The sequence below is a fragment of the Pan paniscus genome, chromosome 10 (genome assembly GCF_029289425.2).
Source record: "Pan paniscus chromosome 10, NHGRI_mPanPan1-v2.0_pri, whole genome shotgun sequence".
Taxonomy (NCBI): Eukaryota; Metazoa; Chordata; class Mammalia; order Primates; family Hominidae; genus Pan; species Pan paniscus.
In genome coordinates, this window is record NC_073259.2 from 48,743,813 (window position 1) to 48,763,552 (window position 19,740).

Sequence of the window (19,740 nt, forward strand, 5' to 3'; positions counted from 1 at the left end):
ATATTTAATCAGAGAATGATGGTAATAACATGGTCCATCTTTGTAGAAAAGAATCCATCTTTATAAAAGAACTAAAGTTTTAAATTTGTTCTCCCAACATTTATCCCTGTTTTCTCAAAACAATTCCTGTTTTGGGGATCATATTTATAAATTTATTTATATAATGGTATCATCAGGGTTCACTCAGCTATGGGACTCTCTCTCCTCATACAGAGTACTATCTGCTTGTTATAATTTTTTACCTAATTCTTTGTTGTCAGATATCAAGTGTTAACTGCTGTTAGTGTATCTTCCTCAGGTAGGACATCTCTAATTTTATGCCTGTAAGCTATTAAACCTAGAAGAGTTTAATTTCTGATTAGAATTGTGGAAAGTAAGAATAAGCAGATTTGATACAGAATTGTAAAGAGGCTCCACTAGGTGTAACACAAACATTTATTTTGGGCTTATTTCTGGTTTCCTGGTTGCATCATTGAGAATCTGAGTTAGTGAAGGCTTTGAGGAGTTGGACTAAATAAACTTTAAAGCTTCCTATTTTAGGTAAAACTCTATGGTCCAGGAAAAAAGGCTGATGACCTACAGTTCACAAACTTTATCAACTGGTAATTTACCTGGTACATACTGTCCACTGTTGAACTCACCAGCCATTAAAATCAATGCAGAGAACTTTGGAATATTTTTAGATAATACTGTTCAGCTGAGTATTCACATCTCTTATCTTTGTATGTCCCTGTTATGTGAGGTGCTAGTTTGCCATCATTCAATATCTTCAGATTGTGCTTGAATAACACAATAGTATTAACAACTGAATTATCTTGGTTCTTGGACCTCTTGAAGTTTCTCTATTTCTATGACTTTTCTTTGGAATCAATCTCCCTGTAATCGTTTGAAACTCTCAACTTTAAATCTTTATGGTTTGGTCTGAAAGTTTTACCCCTGGTCTGAAAGTTTTACCCCTAGTCTTAACTTTTTAATAAATATACATATATATACATTTTCTGAGTTTGACTCAAGAGAAAGCTATGGGGAAAAAATGTCTCTAGCAGCTTGATTTAAATGACACCAAAGCACCTGATTGATCCTGAAGTTAGAAAGAAATAAAAATTTTAAAAATGACACCAAACAGAATTAAGTCACAAGAAAAACCCTTTTAAAGATGAAGTGCATTTTTAAACAAGTAAAGCAGAACTTGCCTGCATGTGGTATGGTTACCCAGGTCAGAGTACGGGTTTCCCTTGCTTTTGTTTTTGAAGTCTGCGACTTTGAAGATGGAGAGAGTGTTGTTGATGTACCCTTCCATGGTGTAGGAAGTGTGGTCCCCGTAGGGAGGGACGGAGAAGGACCAGTAGTACACTAGGCGGGGGATCATGTCCGACGTGAAAGCAATGATCATGGCCTATTTTGGGAGAAAAACAAAGCGAAAATGAAGTTATAGTTTTTTGTTTTTGAGACGGAGTCTCGCTCTTGCTGCCCAGGCTGGATGGCACGATCTCGGCTCACTGCAACCTCCACCTCTTGGGTTCAAAAAATTCTCCTGCCTCAGCCTCCTGAGTAGCTGGGATTACAGGCACGTGCCACCACGCCTGGCTAATTTTTGTACTTTTAGTAGAGACAGGGTTTTGTCATGTTGGCCAGGCTGGTCTTGAACTCCTGGTCTCAGGTGATCTGCCCACCTCAGCCTCCCAAAGTGCTGGGATTACAGGCGTGAGCCACTGCACCTGGCCGAAGTTATAGTTTTTATAGGTCAGGTTAACAAATATGCCAGAATTACTATTTTCATCGTGTCAATTTTTTTTAAAGATTCAGAAATCTTAATTTTTTCTTAACTGCAAAATATATGCAGATAGTGAGATAAGATCTTGCTCTGTTGCCCAGGCTGGAGTGCACTGGCATGATCATAGCTCGCTGTAACCTCGAACTCCTTGGTTCAAGTGATCCTCCTGAGTAGCTAGAATTACAGGTACACTCCACCATGCCTGGCTAATCTTTAAACATTTTTTATAGAGATAGGGTCTTACTATGTTGTCTAGCCTAGTCTGGAACTCCTGGCCTCAAGCAATCCTCTCAGCCTCTCCAAGTGCTGGGATTATAGGTACGAGCCACTGACCTCAGCCTAGAAGACTTGCACATGTAATCAGAGTCAACATTATGAAAATAATTGAGCTTTATATAATTGATTTAGCACTTTTCATAAACACAGAAGGTAAACTGCATGTTTTCCTTGATCTAAATTTAAATAATGACCTCTAAGTTCACTTTTTTCCTGTATAGTATTATGACTTGTTTACACAAGTCAAACCATGACCTGATTTGTTTTAAACTCTCAGTACATGGTTATGTTTGTTGCTTCATTATAGAGTGTGAGCATTTATTCATTTTAACAAAATTTGGGTAGTAGAATTATATTGGGGTTGTCCCATTCATAGTCAAACAATAATGTCTGTTTAGTCTGATCTAGTATCTAAGTCTCTAAACTTCAAAAAGATTAAGTGGATGAAGTTATGAAAATTATAAATTAAACAACAACATACAGAAAATTTAGTATGTTCCTAGATAAAAGGAGTAAATATGGGCCAATCATAAACCTGTGTATCAGAGAGACATCTATTAGGAGGTAAAGCTATTCTGAATTATATGAATTTTCTCTAAAATTCTTTAATTTGGGCTTTAAACTCTCCAGTGTGTAAAACTGGTTGGAAGGAGGGAGAAAGGATTTTTACTTTAAACCAAATTCTATGTGAATAAAACAGCTAAATGATTGTCATTGATGAAGCAGAAAAGTAGACATGTTTTTGGCTTAACATGATTTTTAATAGTATTCATCTGAACATATGGTTTAGGCATAGTGAGACCACAAACCAAATCTCAGGCAAAGCAAGAAAAAACAATTAGGGGGCTTTTCTATTACAAAATTTCCCTCACTAGAACCAGCTTTGTCATTTCCTCTGATGTGAAAAATGTACATATATATGAGTGTGTTTCTGCCTGTCAGTACTGGGGAGCCACACGAATATTTTACCTTTTTTCCCTCAGATTTCAATAGATTAAATTTTGCTATTATCATTTAACTCAACTATATCTTTTTATAGAATCACTGGCAGATGTGCATCAGAAGCTACAAAAAATTCCAACAAGGAAGATAATTCTATTGTCTTCTGACAAGATACTTTTCTTCCTGAATTGAGCTGCTCTGAGAGACATGCTGCAAGAGTGCAAATAAATGCAGTGTGTTTCATTTCCCATGCTGTTCTGCACACGGTTTTCCATTTATATAAAAATAAATTAAAATTGGTCTTCAATAACAGATGCTCTGGCATGATACAACAATGTCAATTCAGCTTATTTATTGAACCAGCAGCTTTAAAATGAATGATTTTATACCAAATTCCTGCTTGATGCCCACTCTCATCCTGGTGGTTATTCTCTTTTTGTAGACAGTAGGTTGTGAGATACACACTGGGTGTTTGAGGGAATAAGACACACATTTAATGCTTGCACAAGCACACATATAAACATAGATGTCTATGTATGTGGATGTATAACTGCCATCTTGGAAGTATAACAAATCCTAATATGGAAAAAGGGATTGCCCATAGTTTAATCAATGTCACAAATCTAATAAGCAGTTTTCCTAGGTTAAGTGATAAGAAAAAGCCATTATTGGATAAGAACCAATAGCACCAATTAGCCAGAGTGAATGTCTGTACACATACACACACTGAGTCGCCTTGGAAACAGCCAATCCTCCATCTGTGCTCATGGAGTAGAGCCATGGCATGGATGCTGGGAAAAGGTACCTAATACAATCAATCCAGAATGCTTGAGGAATAGGGAGAGTTTGAGTCAACTGAATTTTCTGGTTAGTTGAAGGTAAAATAAAAACCCTTTTAGTTTCAAACTTTGTTGCTGAAAATTTTCTTAAAGCACATAAGTCCATGTTCTTGTCCAGCTTAGTGTACTAGAGCATATTGAACGTGCTGTCACGTTCATTGTTTTATGACTGAGGAACTTGAAACGCCTCACTGCCATTTTTCTAAACAGCAGTCTTCATTTTGCAGCACAGTAGATGTTGAAGGTGTGGGGTACCTGGGTGAAAGGAAACTGACATACCCCAGTAGTTGGTTTTTGTGTGCAATTTGCAACTTTCTCCAAATAGTACAGATAGCATGCAATTCAGATAAATGTAAGGTTCTGGGGTAGGGATGACAGCTAGGTTCCAGATAACTTGTTTTATTGTATAAAACTGTAACCATCGTCCAGACAGTGGTTGCTTTTGGAATTCTTGTGCCTCCAATTGGGGTACCTGTCAGAGTCCTCACAGAGTTACTGTTAATAACAATAATGAGTAATGAAGATGATAAAATAACAGCAGCTAACATTCAATAGAAACGAGGCTTCATGCATTAACTCAATGAATTTCCTAACACTGTGGTTGGTATGTACTATTCTTATGATATGTGGTAGGGAATTAATAATTTTACAAATAATAAAATAGGGCTCTGGAGTGGTAAGGCCTGGCTCAAGATCATGCAGCTCAGAGCTACAGTGCTGTGAAGTGGAGCTCGGGTCTACCTGACTCTAGAGCCTACAGTGCTCAGTAACTTCCCTCATCCAGAGCCTAAACTACAGGCACTGCCAACTTCTGTTGTTTTGGCTGGGGACTCAGGGAAGATGTGGCTTAAGAAATCAAAACTGGGGAATCACTTTGTTAGGGAGGTTCACCTGGGAGTGAGACTGTCAGTGAAATATGGGAGGAAATGGCCCTAGTTTTGGGATACTTCTTGGGAAGGTGGTCCTCTAATGCGCTGGCATGAAAATTGCATTGCCTGAGAACTTCCTGTGTGCCTGTACATAAAAATGACACTGTTCAGATGGCCCATAATCAATGAATACAGGCTGCAAACAACTGAGTTCTGTCCCCTCACAGCTGGGATACATACAGGGCATGAGGCTGCTTCAGCCAATGACCAAAGCATGGTGAGCAAAGACCTAAGGGTGGGGTGGGAAGGGTGATGAAACCCACCCACCTTCCTCCTTTAAGAACTGCTGCTCTGGAGTCAAGGAAGGTAATTAGGAGTGCACAAAGTGTTTATACTTCACCATCAGAGTCAATATTTTAGGTTGATGCTTTGGAATATGTAGTAAAACATGGTAGAATGATCTTATTTTAGGGCCCTCAAACTGTAAATGAACAGATTTCTATCCACATTATAAAAAAAATTTTCTGATAACTCCTTTTATAGTTATGTGAGGATTAAAAGTGTTAGTACTTCCTATCATTACCATATTTCATATTGAATAAAAACTTTAGCAAATGAGCAATAACAGTACCTGTATAGGAGGTCTTGACAGTTAAAAATAATTATATACAAAATGAAAATACATTTAACAAGTGGTTATATATAGCAACTATATCATTTATGTGGATGACAGACTTAGCATCTTCCTCTCATTTTAAAAAACACTCAACATTTGATTCCTTAGGCAGCAAATCTAATGCATCTTCAAGGTCTTTACTCTGTAAAGCTTAGGTCTACTCACATTGGTCACCACAGCCAGAATTGCTATTCCTTGCATGATGGGCTGCCATGCTCCAATGTCTTGGGCTTTCTCTGGTACCAGGCGTCTAAACTGGGTGGTCAGTTTCCATGCGTCCACTCTTATTTCCAATATATTGTTCACGAGAGCCAACAGAGGGGCCAGTGGAAAAGAGGCCACAAATAAGGTGACGAACCCAAACTGAATAACTGTCAATGGAATGGACACACATCATGGAGTGGTGGTGGATGGAAGGACAACATATTTTCCTTTACTCTTGAAAGAGAAAGGCAAACGAACTAAATCCCAGAGAGAAAACACATCTGTGGTAAATAATAATTTAGTGTTCAACAGTGAAAGAATTCAAACAAAACACAAATATAAAATCTCTGGAAAGAAGATTAATTATAGCCTGTTTCTTTCACATGTATACACTTAATAGGAACAATATATTTAGACATCTTTAGTCAACCAGAATTATTCGCTGGTAATAAACTTGAGACATCATATGCATATTATTCATTCTCAGTGTTGAAATAGAATGTTGAAAGATGATTTGTGGTTTAGGATTTTTTTTTTTAAGAAAAAAGAAATATTGTGGCATTATCTAACAAGTTAAAGACAAAAAGAAATGGACCCATGGGAAGGCTATGCTTAGAGAACGTTGGAAGAAATATGCTGAGAACAAGCAAATGAGTGAGCTCCCCTGAGTCTGCAAATGCAAATGCAGTGCATTCAGAGAATTTGACAGTAATAGAAATCACAGAAATATATGTGATAAAAGTGTCTTAATAAATTATAATATCCTTCCTTAAGAATCTTGAAGTTAGTTGCAGTCCTTGTGGTCATAATAAGTCAAAATTTGAGTGGTGGCTTAGAAGTTCTTTTCTCCTTGTTTGTAATTGACACGGCCTTATTAAAAATGGGGCAGCAGAGATTTTGGGGTAAGTGATACCACGGAGAGGAAGAAGTAAGAAAATATCCTCAAGTTTTAGACCCTGCCCTCCTAACTGGCAGACCTTCAGAGGAAACATATACAGATATGTAACTAAGACTGTGGATGGGAGGAAAACATAGAGTTCCATTAGGCCTCGTGCTCAGACAAGGGGCAGGGATGACTCTGTCAGGAAGGGCAAGGCTGTGGAAGGTGTGGCGAGGCAAGCAGAGCTGGCATTTGCTTCTGGTCAGAGAGCCAAAGGGCATGTTGCAGAAGAGCAGACAGGGCTAGAAGAATCCAGTAAGTCCCATAGGCCAGGCAGGAACACTCATGCAGAGAACTCAGCCAGGCAAGGACCAGAGTTGGTGATGCTACAGAGTCATGAGCAGCAGCAATAAGCAGTGACGTCAACTTCCCTATGACTCACCCAACCCTAAATAACTCATCAGCCCCCAGGGCATGCAAGTAATAGCCATGTGTGGAGTCAGCCCGTCAACTGTGGTAAACTAGCAAGCATGTGTCCTATGGAAAGGGACAGCTCATAGTTGCCATGTTGGAATGAGGGCTCCATGTTGCCAGATCTCCTGATTGTTCAAGAGAAGCCAGAGATTAGGATTATGTTATCAGTAAACCTTGTTAAAAATCCAAAAGAGAAAAGATACCATTTATAATGACAACAAAAGCATAAACTATTTAGAAATAAATTAATGAGAAAAGTAAGACCACTATGATAACTGACTTAAGAAAAAACAAATAATGATGAATGAATGAGTGGTAGGATGTGCCAAACTCTTGATTGGGCAAACTTGAATTCAGGGACATATCAAATTTTTTTTCCACAAAATAATTTAGAATTCTAATGTAAATTCTGTTAATAATCCCAAATGGATTTAAGAAAAAAAGCTGACAGGTCAGCCAGGCGTGGCAGCTAATCTCTGTAATCCCAGCACTTTGGGAGGCTGAGGCGGGAGGATTATTTGAGCCCAGGAGTTTGAGACCAGCCTAGGCAACATACCCTGTCTCTACAAAAAATACAAAAATTAGCTGGGCATGGTGGTACGAGCCTGTAGTCTCAGCTACCCAGGAGGATGAGGTGGGAGGATTGCTTTAGATGAGGAGGCAGAGGTTGCAGTGAGCCGGGATTGTGCCACTGCACTCCAGCCTGGGCAACAGGGCGAGACCCTGTCTTTCAAAGAAAGAAAAGAAAAGCTGAAAAGTGATACTAAAGTTCTTCAAGAAATATAAACAGGTAAAAGAATGAACAGGGATGTTTGCATAGACAGTATTGGGAACATTCTGAAAAAATAAAATGGGATAGCTCTGGGAGATATTGAGTGTATTATAATGCTATGGTAATTGAAACAGTTTAGAACTAGTACATGAATAGATTGTATGAATTAAACAGGGTGAATTTTAAGAGGAGATGCAAATATTCATGGGTTTTTATATATTATAAAGTGATACTTTGAAGCAGTGGATGCAAGTATTGACACAGCTAGCTAAGTCATGGGAAAAACTGGTATGGGGCCATCACTTTTGACACCAAAATAAATTCCAGATGGATTAAAAATATTATATTAAAAATAAAACACCAGAAAAAGCCCATATAATTTGTTCTGATATTCAAGTGAGAAACATTTTATAAGCAACTTTTGAAACCAAGAATAACAACAACAAAAAGTCAACGCAAAACACCCACTGGAAAAAAAAAAACCCTTGCCTGCAACTTTTTCATAATCCTATACTGCTCTCTAATGCTTTCTCTGCTTGCTTCTACATGTTACAGTTGAGTTTTCTGAAGGAAGTGTCCACCTTCACAACAAGTGGTAGAGTAACTAGTCCCTGAAGCCCCGCATCCTGCTGAGACCCTCACCACTGCACTGGACCTACTCTTGCTAACTTTGCCAGTGGCTGCATGTTCATAAGCTGATGTTCCTTTTCAGTCCTGATTTTTGTGATTTCTTGTAACATGGCCATAAGAAATGTACGGCCAAGATTTATGTGACATGGCCAAACAGTCCCCCTGCTGTGGAATATTTATTTCCCCTTGATTTCTTTTTTACTTAATTTTAAAAACTTAAAATATATATATTGAAAAACAAAAAAACTAAAAAAGCCCTACCTAGCTATAGCACTGCTTCCACTTCCCAACCCAGGTCTAGCAATTAGGACTGTGTAGGTGCTGGCTCTTCCTTTCTTCTCCCTCTGTATTTTCCATTATGCCCCTTTTCCATCATGTCCAAATTCCTCTGAAGCAATGTTATCATCTCCCAAGCCTTCTCTGTGTTGACACAACTCTGCTAGATTTCTTCCCACTGCTCTGCTCTTCTTTTTCTTTGTGAGCCTCCCTCACTCTTCACTCTTCAAATGTCCCTTTACCCCCGGGCCTCATCATCAATTCTCTGTCCATCTCTCTTGATATTCCTGCTAGGCATGCCTGATTCACCCTCGTGGCCTCACCCATGGCTCCTCTGAGCTCCTGACTGTTGTGTCCAACTTTCTAATGGACATTGCCTTTCAGATGTTTTCATGCTAAAAATATCCAACACTTAGGCATTTCCTAGAGAACAGCTCCTCTTCCTTATGTTCTGCCCTGCATATATGGTCTCCTGGAAGTTATCTTAATTTTATTCCTCATCTGCTATGCAATTCACCGCTTTAACACTTACCAAATCCATCTCCCTCTCTCTACTCCTATGCCCACTATTTAGGCACCTATCACTTGTTGTCTGGGTTACCTGCTGTAGCCTCCTAAATCACTTCCCTCCCACCACGAGTCTCATCCAAAATATTATCTTCCATTCTGCTGCCTGATTGATCTTATTCCACATAAATGTTATGCAGTTATCTTGTTTGCAAATATTCCAGTGGATCCTAATTTCTTTAAGAATAAAGTTCAAGTCCCCAGGCTAAGCACACCAGACCCATCATGATATGGCCCCTGCCTACCTGATATTCCCACCTGTGAATCCTTTGTTCACTTGCCATTCTTTGACCAAGCTGTTGTACTTTTAAATATGTCCACCTCTCCACACAAAATGTCCATTCTCTTCACCATACTTTAGATAACTAACTTCCACTCACCCTTCAAAATCCAGTTCAAATATCACCTGCTCAAGGAAGTCTGATTAGCATTCTCCTTAACCATGCACCAAGCGCTGAGCTCCGTGAGGGGCGGGACCAAGTGCCCTGGTTTCCCCAGCAACTGAGAGTGTTTGGCACAGCAAGTGCTTAATAAATGTTTAATGGATGAATGAGTGAATGAATGAATGAACAAATGAAGAGCTGGAGGACTGCAAATCCTCCCAATTACCTAGTTCCCTTTTGGAAAGCTCATCCTGCAAAGGTTAGGAGACTTCATGGCAGGTGATGGGCTCGAACCAAGCAGAGATGAGAGCATGAAGGGAAGAAGGCCTGAGTCCTGGAGAGTGCAGCGGAGGCATCAGTGGGTTTGGCATAGAAGGAAGAAAAAGAAAGGGGTACAAGGAGCTGCTGAAGAATAGCTGATATTCAATACATGGAGAAAATCATATATGAAGGTCATTGTTTTAGCAGATTTAAAAAAATTAACTTGGAGACAGATGAAAGTGAGATCAAGGTACCACGGCAAGGGTGGAAGAGGCAGTGCCAGAGACAAACAGGGCCCACTCATCACTTCAGTGCACTCTGTTTATGGCACCTGCCCACCAGGAAGGCCTCATCAAGTTCTCAGGACACCTACCTGTGTCTGCAGTACATTACTGAGTACAAAACAGTATTTATGGCTTCCAGGTTTGAATACAGACAACTACGTTTATTATGTTCTGTGTCTGTGTACTTGGAGTCAGGAACACTCTTAGAGAAGCAATTTGGGTTAACAGCTCAGAGTTACTCCAATAATCTCAAAGGATCGTGGGAAATTCACTAATTAAAAAACGTTTCACTCAAACAGGTCATACAGAACTTGGTGAGAAGTGGGTGAGGGATGTTAATGTGAAATCAACTAACAGTTTTATATGTGTGTTGGAGCTCCAAGTTCAAGTTGCTTAAGTGTTTATGAGTACAAGGTTCCAGGCACTGGCGCTCTAGCAGAGGACGCAGTAGCTGCCTCCATCAGGCTCGGTGCAATGGGGAGAGAGGCAGGCACAGAGCGTATACCACCACAGCAGGCAGCAGGTGCTGCTAACACCTAGAAGAAAAGAGCAGCAAAGCTGTCTGAAAAGTTCAGGGGCCCAGCTGAGGCTCAGCAGGACTTGTCAGGTAGGAAAGAAGGAAAGAGAGTTGAGCCTGGGTGCAAGGCCAAGCAAGGGTGGAGCCTCCAGGCTTGCTTTCCGGAAGATGTTTCCCTTAAGCAGTTAGAGCCACAATTTAAAAGGTAGATGGTGGTGTTGTTAAGGAATATGGGGAAATGGGAAGGAGGGGACTGTGTGGTGGTGAGACCAATACCAAAGGCACTCAATGTTTATTTCTAGGGAAATGAAAACAATTCAAAAGGCACTTGGAAATTATGTCTCTCACAGACTAGAAGGACAAAACACAGATTTCACTCTCCTGTTGCCCACACAGTGACAGACTGCCTACTCCCAGAAATTCAGAAATCAAGTTTTCTAAGTCATTAGATACTATTTAGATAACAGGAAAACAACCTAATAAACCTAAAAATCTGTCTATAACAGCTGTTATTCTATACTTTCTTGTAGGGCAGGATGAGGCAGAATTATTTGGTTGATAACTATTTTAAAGAGCCTATGAAACTCTAAAAGTCCTATCAACTTCTCCCCAAAGCACATGACCATATAACTTTCCCTTCTGATGTCATTTATTTGACTAATCAACTACAGAAAAATAACTTTTTAAAAATAATAAATGACATTCTGCCCCAGGATTTTTAAAAATGCTGTTGATAGTTCCAATAAGAAATATTTACAATTATGACTCATTTTTGAACAACAGGTAATTGTCTTACAGTCCTTCTGAAAATCAGCAGAATAATAACTAACTAAGGACAGCTTCTGCATATGTACTGCAGCTACACCCTTAATAAAACCTGGTCACAAAACACAACAAAGCAAAAATGAAATTCAAATCAGGCTCCGGGCTGCTGCAAAGTACTGTTGACTAAAGAAGCCACAAGATGAACCTTTTACTCATTGAAGGAAGCAGATGTGTTTCCATGTATAATGTATATTTTTAAAAGCAATTATTTTATATATAGAATGTGATTTAATAAAAACCACCTTCTAACTGCAGACTTGTAAACAGGAACCACAAAGGGGTGTCTTTGCCAACATGCAAAGCCCTATGCATAAATGCAAAGCCTGTCAACAAAAATGATGTGTTTCTTTTTCTATTCTCCTAAGCTTAAAAAAACTGTAATTGAATGCAATGGTTAGCTGAAAGGGCACAGATAAAAAACATGTAAATTGTTAGCCATCTATTAGATATAAGCGTGTCATGCATAATACAAAAGGTGGTGTTTCCTATGGAAATCTATTTTGAGATGCTTCCGTTTAAAGGCAACCGAGAGGTCAAAATCAAGTTCTACTGAAAAGAATTAAGAGTCCAAGCAAATAATATAAAAATGGACCAAAGCATTTAGGAAAGAGAGGACCTGTGCTAAATCTTAATTCCAGACCAGCACAATGGTTCCAAATTCAGGCCAGTTATGAGCCATGAAGTCACTCAAGGAACCAGGCAGAAACCACTGGCCAGAAGAAATAGGCTGTCAAAGGCAGGCATGAGATGTGAAAGTGGGCATCCTGGGACCATTCCTGCCACGAAGCTGCATGCTCCTGCAGGCTTGCTTAACTGACTCAGTTCAGAACTGTATCGGCCAACAGCTGTGCCTACACGGACTCCAGGCCAAGCTGAATCACATCTAATTATAGTTGCTGAGTTCATTCTCAGACAACATGATTAGAATGCTTTAAGAATTCGTGGTAAAGATGGCCAGGCCCAGTGGCTCATGCGTGTAATCCCAGCACTTTGGAAGGCTAAGGTGGGTGGATCATTTGAGCCCAGGAGTTTGAGACTAGCCTGGACAACATGGTGAAACCCTGTCAGTACTAAAAGTCCAAAAATAAGCTGGGTGTGGTGGTGCATGCCTGTAATCCCGGCTACTCAGGAGGCTGAGGCAGGAGAATTGCTTGAACCTGGGAGGTGGAGGTTGCAGTGAGCCACGATTGTACCACCACACTCCAGCCTGGGCTACAGAGCGAGACTCTGCCTCAAAAAAAAACAAACAAAAAGAATTAATGGTAAAGATGTACCTCAATGAATATTCCATTTCATTGCCCAGTAATAAATTTCTAGCTTTTTACAACATAAATATTGACAAAGACATACATGACCACCTTATCTGAAAGCTGGATTGTATAATTTTATCTAGTGGAGAAAAACATACTCTTCTTCATTTCAATATGCTAAATGTTAATATGGCTCAATAACAGATGCTTCTGGTATCCACAACATACTCTAACATGTTTTATATCACTAAAAACTTCACTAACAACTTACTCATTTCAAGATATTCATAAAATAATCCCAGTTTGCCCATAGGCTGCAGATGGTAGTCCTGTTCCCATCGTGGGGTTATCTTTTCTGATCCAGAAACTCTGTGAAATCGCCCAATTAGATTCATGATCCAGCTGCCAAAAAGAACAATTTATAAATTAGAATGAATATTATCAGGCCAAGGTCATAAAAATATTTTGCTGCTGTCTCAAAGCTGCACAAGTAATCTTCCCAATAAACTATTTTTTTTGTTTGCATGCTAAATTTGTTTTTATTTCTGCCTCCTTATTCCAAAATATTTTGAAAAATAGGACTACACACCAGGGTTTACCAAAGCTGCAGCTGCTACTATTTTTTTCTCCTTTTTCCCTATGGGCAGCTTAATTTTTAAAAGGCATGTTCCTTTATTTGATTAACTTCAGTTGTTTGTTTTTTCATTTCCCCCTTATCATTCAAAATAGTCTTGCCAGTATGAAAATCAACAGAGAAAACAAGATAGAGTATGTGAGTTGGTGGTAAGTGCTGTGGAGAAAACTAAGTAGGGCAGGGAGTGCTTGCATTTGTGTCTAGGGAGGTGGCCAGTGAAGGCCTCCTTCAGAATGATGTTGAATAAGGATGTGAAGGAGACAAAGGAGTGGGAAACCTGGGGGAAGAAGTCCCAGGCAGAGGGAACGGTGATGACAGAGACCCTGAGGCAGGAGCAGGTCTCCATGGTTCACAGACAGCACGCAGGGTAGGAATAAGAGACCACTGGGCATTTTTTTCCTCTGAGGGAAATGAGCCATTGGAGGGCACCAAGTAGGAAAGTGACATAATCTGACTTTAGATAAAATAGGTCCAATTCCTATTTTAAGCTGAATCATTTAAGGACCAGAGGAGTGAAACGCCTCCTCCAGGTCACAGTGCAGAGCTAGGAGAAAACAGCCTGGACTGCGTCCCAGGGCTCTGTCCACCCCTGGATACTGCCCCGCTGAGCTACCCACTGTCTCTTTTTTATGTCATGTTTTTTTCCCTCTCTCAGAAGGCTTGTGGCTAAGTGCTTCCCCCCTTTTTATGGCAATTTGTCTGGAAAAGAAATCTGAGTTGGCAGTAAAATGAGGTGTGCACCTGTGGCATAGAGAACTGTTGTCCCCTCAAGCAACTGCCAGCTTGTGGTTTACCTGTGGAGTCATCAGAAGAGGCATAACAACAACTCCAAATACAGATCTAACATCTGGATACACTGGCTGATTAAACATGTGGGTGTGGACTTCAAACTCTGACAATGAGAAGGCATCGCATGATGGTTAAAGACAGTTACTGCAAGAAAACCAGGCAGACCCTCATCCTTTCCATCACATGTGCACACGTGCACACCCAGCCAGCATAAGGCAGGCAGTACAAACGGCTCACTCTGCTGGGTTTCCCACTGCTATTGATCTCAGGGCTCACTTTTCACTGACTGCTACTGAAGCTTTACTCAGGGGAAATTATCTCTACTACAGGAGACGTCTCTGACCTCACAATCTTTCCCCACTTCTTTCTTTTTGATGATGTTAGAGAGGCAGCAGGAGGCTGTGGAAAGTGGATGGGATATGAGTTCAGACACCCCTGAATCTGAATCCACACTCTATTTCTTAGCTGGTTAACTTTGGTAAAAAAATAAAATGGGGTGATAAAACCTACATTGCCCAGGGCTGCTGTCAGGATTAAATGATTCAAAATAGGTAACGGATGTAGCACGTTTCCTAACACATCAAAACCTGCTGAATGGGATTTTCTGTTGAGCAATACAGGCTGCACTGGCTGAGGCCAAGTGTAAATATGGCCTATATTACGTACGCTCTTGGCTCAGTTATCCAGGCCACCTGGATCAGTGGTTCCCACTTCAGCACATACAAGCACGACAGGGAATGCTTGTCAGTAGTGCAGCTTCCTATGCTCCCAACTAAAAGGTCTGAGATAAGCTCCAGAATCTGCAGTTTTGCAGTCATTCCGGGGGTGGGGGGGAGGGGGGGTGACTCAGGTAGCACCAAGGACCACACATGTCCATCACCCTTCATGACACCTAACTCTAAGGTCACTGGGTGTGGTTTCTATTTGTTTATACTTTGCTTTGCCTCCCAAACTTCTAGCCTCCGCCTCTTGCTGAATCCTTTCCATGCCCTCAGAGAAGCAGGTCTTTTTCTATCTGGGCTCTAAATCACATCAAAGTTCAGATTCAGGATGAAACTTCTGTCCTGGCAACTACTTGTGTCAGCTGGCGCTTCCGTCTCATATCAGGTCATCTTAGAAGTCTTTCTTACTAGCTTTCATTTCTGAGTTACAGATGCTGAGCCTCTTGTTTGGTTTTCCTGAGTTGAACCACTCATGTTTGGGTTTTCTATTGGTCTGTGTTTCTAGTGCAGGGAGCTCAATCTTGACTTCACATGAGAATCACCCACAGAACTTTTAGAAAAATATACACACCAGATACGTTTTCCCTGGCCAAGGCTAGAAGCAGGGGTTACAAAATAATTTCCATAGGAATTTACCATGTGTATTGTCATAGCCACATCATAAGTTATGCTTTACTAGGTCCTTATTTTGTACAAAACATGGTGAGAAGCACTTTACATCTCACTTCCTCTTCACCTCCATTATCACATTTAATCCACATACTGGAGATGATCATCATTTCTGTTTAGGACGTTCTACAGTATTCCCACTTGCTAATTTTGAAATACAAGCATCCTTCACTATCTGAATCTATTTTATGTGTCAGTTTACTGTTTCTGAACCTAGAGAGTAAGTGTGGATAGTGAGGGACACCTATATTTAGGACTCTGATTGCCTATAGCTCATCTTCTCTCCAAATCCTATCCTGAGAAGGGACATTTTCTCCTAAAACAGTTCTTTTTTCTTATTATATAAATAAGTATACTTATTTATATAAGAAGAGGCATTTATGTTACAATATACATGTATAAATGTATATAAAGGAAAATTATAGCTATCTACTAAATACCAAACAATTGATACTACAGACATTTTGGATCCTTAGTTCTATTATCTCTGACATTTTGTTATAAAAATTTCTCCAGAGTGAGTTAACACAGGAATTATACTAGCCTTTTATTAAGAACAGAATAAAATCCCCAGGAATACCTTAAATATCAAAACACTAAGGTGGAGCTGGGAAGGCCAAAGGGCTCTGAGCTTGCTCTCCGGGTCTCACTGACAACTCTGTAATTTACTGATGTGATGTATCTGAAGCATACAAGGCACTTATTCATTCACTCAGCTGCTTCATACTGAGTCCCTGTCATATGCCAGGTACTGGGGAGGTCCCAAAAGGAACCTGGATCCCTGAGCCAGATATGCTCCTTTCCTTGTTGCAAGAATCCTAGTCAAGGGGTATGGGCCCAAAGGCGGGAGAGGAAGGAAGGAAGAGGAGGGTAGATGTGTGGTGAAACATTTCTCCATGTTTCTCTTGACATACTTACACGATGTGAAAACAACTGCTGACTTATAAGGCTTTTCTCTATCTATTTTTGGGGGGTGGGTATAGTTTTGGATAGAAAGGATAACTGATATATCTTTTTTTTTTCTTCGAGATGGAGTTTCGCTCTTGTTGCCTAGGCTGGAGTGCAATGGTGCGATCTCGGCTCACTGCAACCTCCGCCTCCAGGTTCAAGCAATTCTCCTGCCTCAGCCTCCTGAGTAGCTGGGATTACAGGCATGCACCAAATGTCTGGCTAATTTTGTATTTTCAGTAGAGATGGGGTTTCTCCATGTTGGTCAGGCTGGTCTCGAACTCCCGACCTCAGGTGATCTGACCACCTTGGCCTCCCAAAGTGCTGGGATTACCGGTGTGAACCACGGCACCTGGCTGATATATCTTTGATAAATTAGGACTTTGTATAAAAAAGTTAAGAAAACTGGCACCTATACAAAGAGGAGCAGCACCAGTCACTCTCTGATTTGGCTAACACTCAGCATTCTCAGTTTTCAAACAAGAAAACATAGGGGGAGAAATTTGAAGGCAAAGTTCATATCACTGTAATTTTCAACAATGAGCTTACTTGAAGTGAAAGTATAAACCACGGATAGTATAATTAATCCTTTAAAATATTTCATGTGAACAAATTTCATTTCATATGAATTTCTCAATTCCAGTTTAGGAAATAGCTGCTAAAAACCAATGTTACCGAAACATAGTGTTAAATAATTAACCTACTTCTTTCAGAAAACCCTTTTTAATCTCAGAATGGATTAAGACTTTCCTCAATTTTATATATTTGTTTTCATCTAGAAACACAGTACTATTTATGCATGACCTACTTTTACTTATCTGGAAAAATCTGAATATGAGCTCAATGAAAGTGAGGGTTGTTTTCTCCGGAGTAGGATTAAAAAAAAAAAAAGAATTTCACAGCTAAAGCCAGAATCCCTTTCTGGGTGGGTGAAGAGGAAGGAGAGAGATCTTTGTTTAGAGAAAGACCCTGACAGTTTCCATTGAAGATGGAGAATAAGACCTGTTAAAGAAATCTGGAAGGAGGCACAGAAACCCAGAGTGAGTTAACTGCTCGATAAAGAGAATGAACAGAAACTTGGTGACTGGGGAGAAAAAAGCCAGGAGTAGGAGAAGAAAGGAGAGAGAAGTTGTATGTGATGGAGGGAAGAGGGCAACATGGCAGGAGGCGAGAGCCTGTAAAGAAGGGTGATAAATTTTAAAAAATTCCAAGCTATATAGTGGGATAAAAGACTTTTTATAAAGGTAGAGGTTTTTTATTTCTAAACAAAAGAAGGGAAGAGGTGGTGGGGGAGATGAGAGGAGGAGGACAGGGGGAAGACAGAAGGCGGGAGAGGTGACTACAGAAGATAGTCACAAACACGAAACTTTGCTGGCTTTAAGATGGAGAAGAGGTTACAAGGCAGGGAGCATAGATGGTGGCCTCCAGAAGCTAGGAAAGGCAAAGAGATTCACCCCAGAGCCCTTGGAAACGAACACAGCCCCACTAACACCTTGATTTTAGTCCAGTGAGACTTCTGACCCCCGGGACCATAAAATATTACATGTTATTTTTATCCCATTAATCTTGGGGTAATTTGTTATAGCAGCAATAGAAAACCCAAACAAAAAGCTCCCTGAAATTTGCAGAAATTGCAGATGGTGTTGGACTTTACACTTTGATAGTGGAGGGGGCCTAAGTGAAAATTGTAAAGGGCAATGAAATCTTAGTTAACATTTGAAGTACAACTATTCTGTTGTTCTCATTTTTTAGGAAAACAACAGTAAGTCAAAGCCTTTGTGGTTATTATTTTAGACAATTATTTCTTAAAACATTATATATCCTAGTGCCTTAGGATCATGAAAGAACCTCTATTCTTAAAAGTTTGTACTCATGGGATCCTGGATTTGAATCCTACAGTAGTCTCTTAATGCTAATGTGAAACTGGGTAAATCATTTAACCTCTTTAAACCACAGATCTTCATTAGTAAAAAGGAGATAAAAATAAGGATAGTTTGGTAGATTAAATGATATATATATATATATATATATAGCGCTTAATATAGTGACTGGAATTCATACTGACTTTTAAATGCATAATATATAGGAAAGAGAGGAGAAGGATATGAGGATATAAGAAATTGTGGAAATACACAGTTCACAGCTCTAACCAGTGCTGTCGCTCAAAGGGTTGTGATTAGTCAGTCACCAACAATAGCCCAGTAGGTATAAACTCTAGCAGATGGGGATTTACATTAAATATAATGAAGGTTTTAAAATACAATTATTAGATCCTGGATACATTTGCATTGTTGGTTGGACTATGTTGTCTGGAGACCTTTAATGACAACAGATTCTGATCCATTTAGAGGTGGACATGCAGCTATGTGGCTATGTGGCTATGTAGGCAAATGATTTGTGTGGGTGGGCTGTTCTATCCCTTGTCCTTTTACCCATGGCTATACAATTTAACACTCACGGCAATAATACTTCTTGTATGTTATTCCAGATTGCTTTTCCTCCCATGATTATTGTCAGCTGAGTTGTCAGTTCAAGAAGACAGCCACCTGGGTCACACTAGAAGGTTAAAAAGAAAATACCATTTAAATATTCAATGGATCTAACTTAAAATATAGGCATTCTATTTTTCTGACATTTGTTCTGTTTAGGCTAAAAAATAAATCTAAGGAATTTACAATAAAAAACTACTCATTTGGGCAACTGAGAGAAAACTCAGCTTAAATTGGCAAGATAATACAATTACATATTCATACCTCTTCATTTCTGTATTTTCCCAACCAATAAACTGGGTCTCCTGGATAGCCTACAAATTTGCCCTTAAAGAATGCTATGTAGAAGCATGAAGAGTAGTAGTTGACAAACTGGAATAAGAACATCTTCATGGTGAGGCTGTTCTCATAATCAGTCTGGGTCCTTGGGAGTTCTGTAGTTAAAAGAAAGAGAAATAAGATTTTAAAATTGTGAACAGCTTTGAGACTCTAATAAAAAATACTGATACATGAGTTAACACGTTAAAAAAATACAATTCACACTGTTTCCATTTAAGCTGTTTTGAATTCCTTAATATAGCCACTGTGTTAATTCCAAGTTTGCACATTGTTATGAGTTCTCCCTCACAGTAGGAATACAATAGCCCACATGTTCCCCCCTGCCCCACAAAAAAATCAACTGTTCCTTAAAATTTACAAGTCCAGTGTTATCAAATAAGAACTGCCATGGGTATAACTGACAGAAAATTATTTTTGAACTGCCTGCTAAATGATATTCTCTTGTTTTCCT

General features: G+C 39.6%; 1 protein-coding gene across 4 annotated transcripts in view; it reads right to left on the minus strand.

Moving 5' to 3' along the window:
• ANO6 (anoctamin 6) overlaps positions 1-19,740 on the minus strand; it is a 216,179-nt gene that overhangs the window by 9,860 nt on the left and 186,579 nt on the right. For all 4 annotated transcript variants that reach the window (XM_003825754.6, XM_014347200.6, XM_008951088.6 and 1 more), the window contains 5 exons: positions 19,215-19,384; positions 18,920-19,017; positions 12,971-13,101; positions 5,542-5,747; positions 1,194-1,396 (listed from right to left, as the gene is read on the minus strand). In XM_003825754.6, the coding sequence (XP_003825802.1) occupies positions 1,194-1,396; positions 5,542-5,747; positions 12,971-13,101; positions 18,920-19,017; positions 19,215-19,384 (808 nt within the window). The remainder of the gene's footprint in view (positions 1-1,193; positions 1,397-5,541; positions 5,748-12,970; positions 13,102-18,919; positions 19,018-19,214; positions 19,385-19,740) is intronic.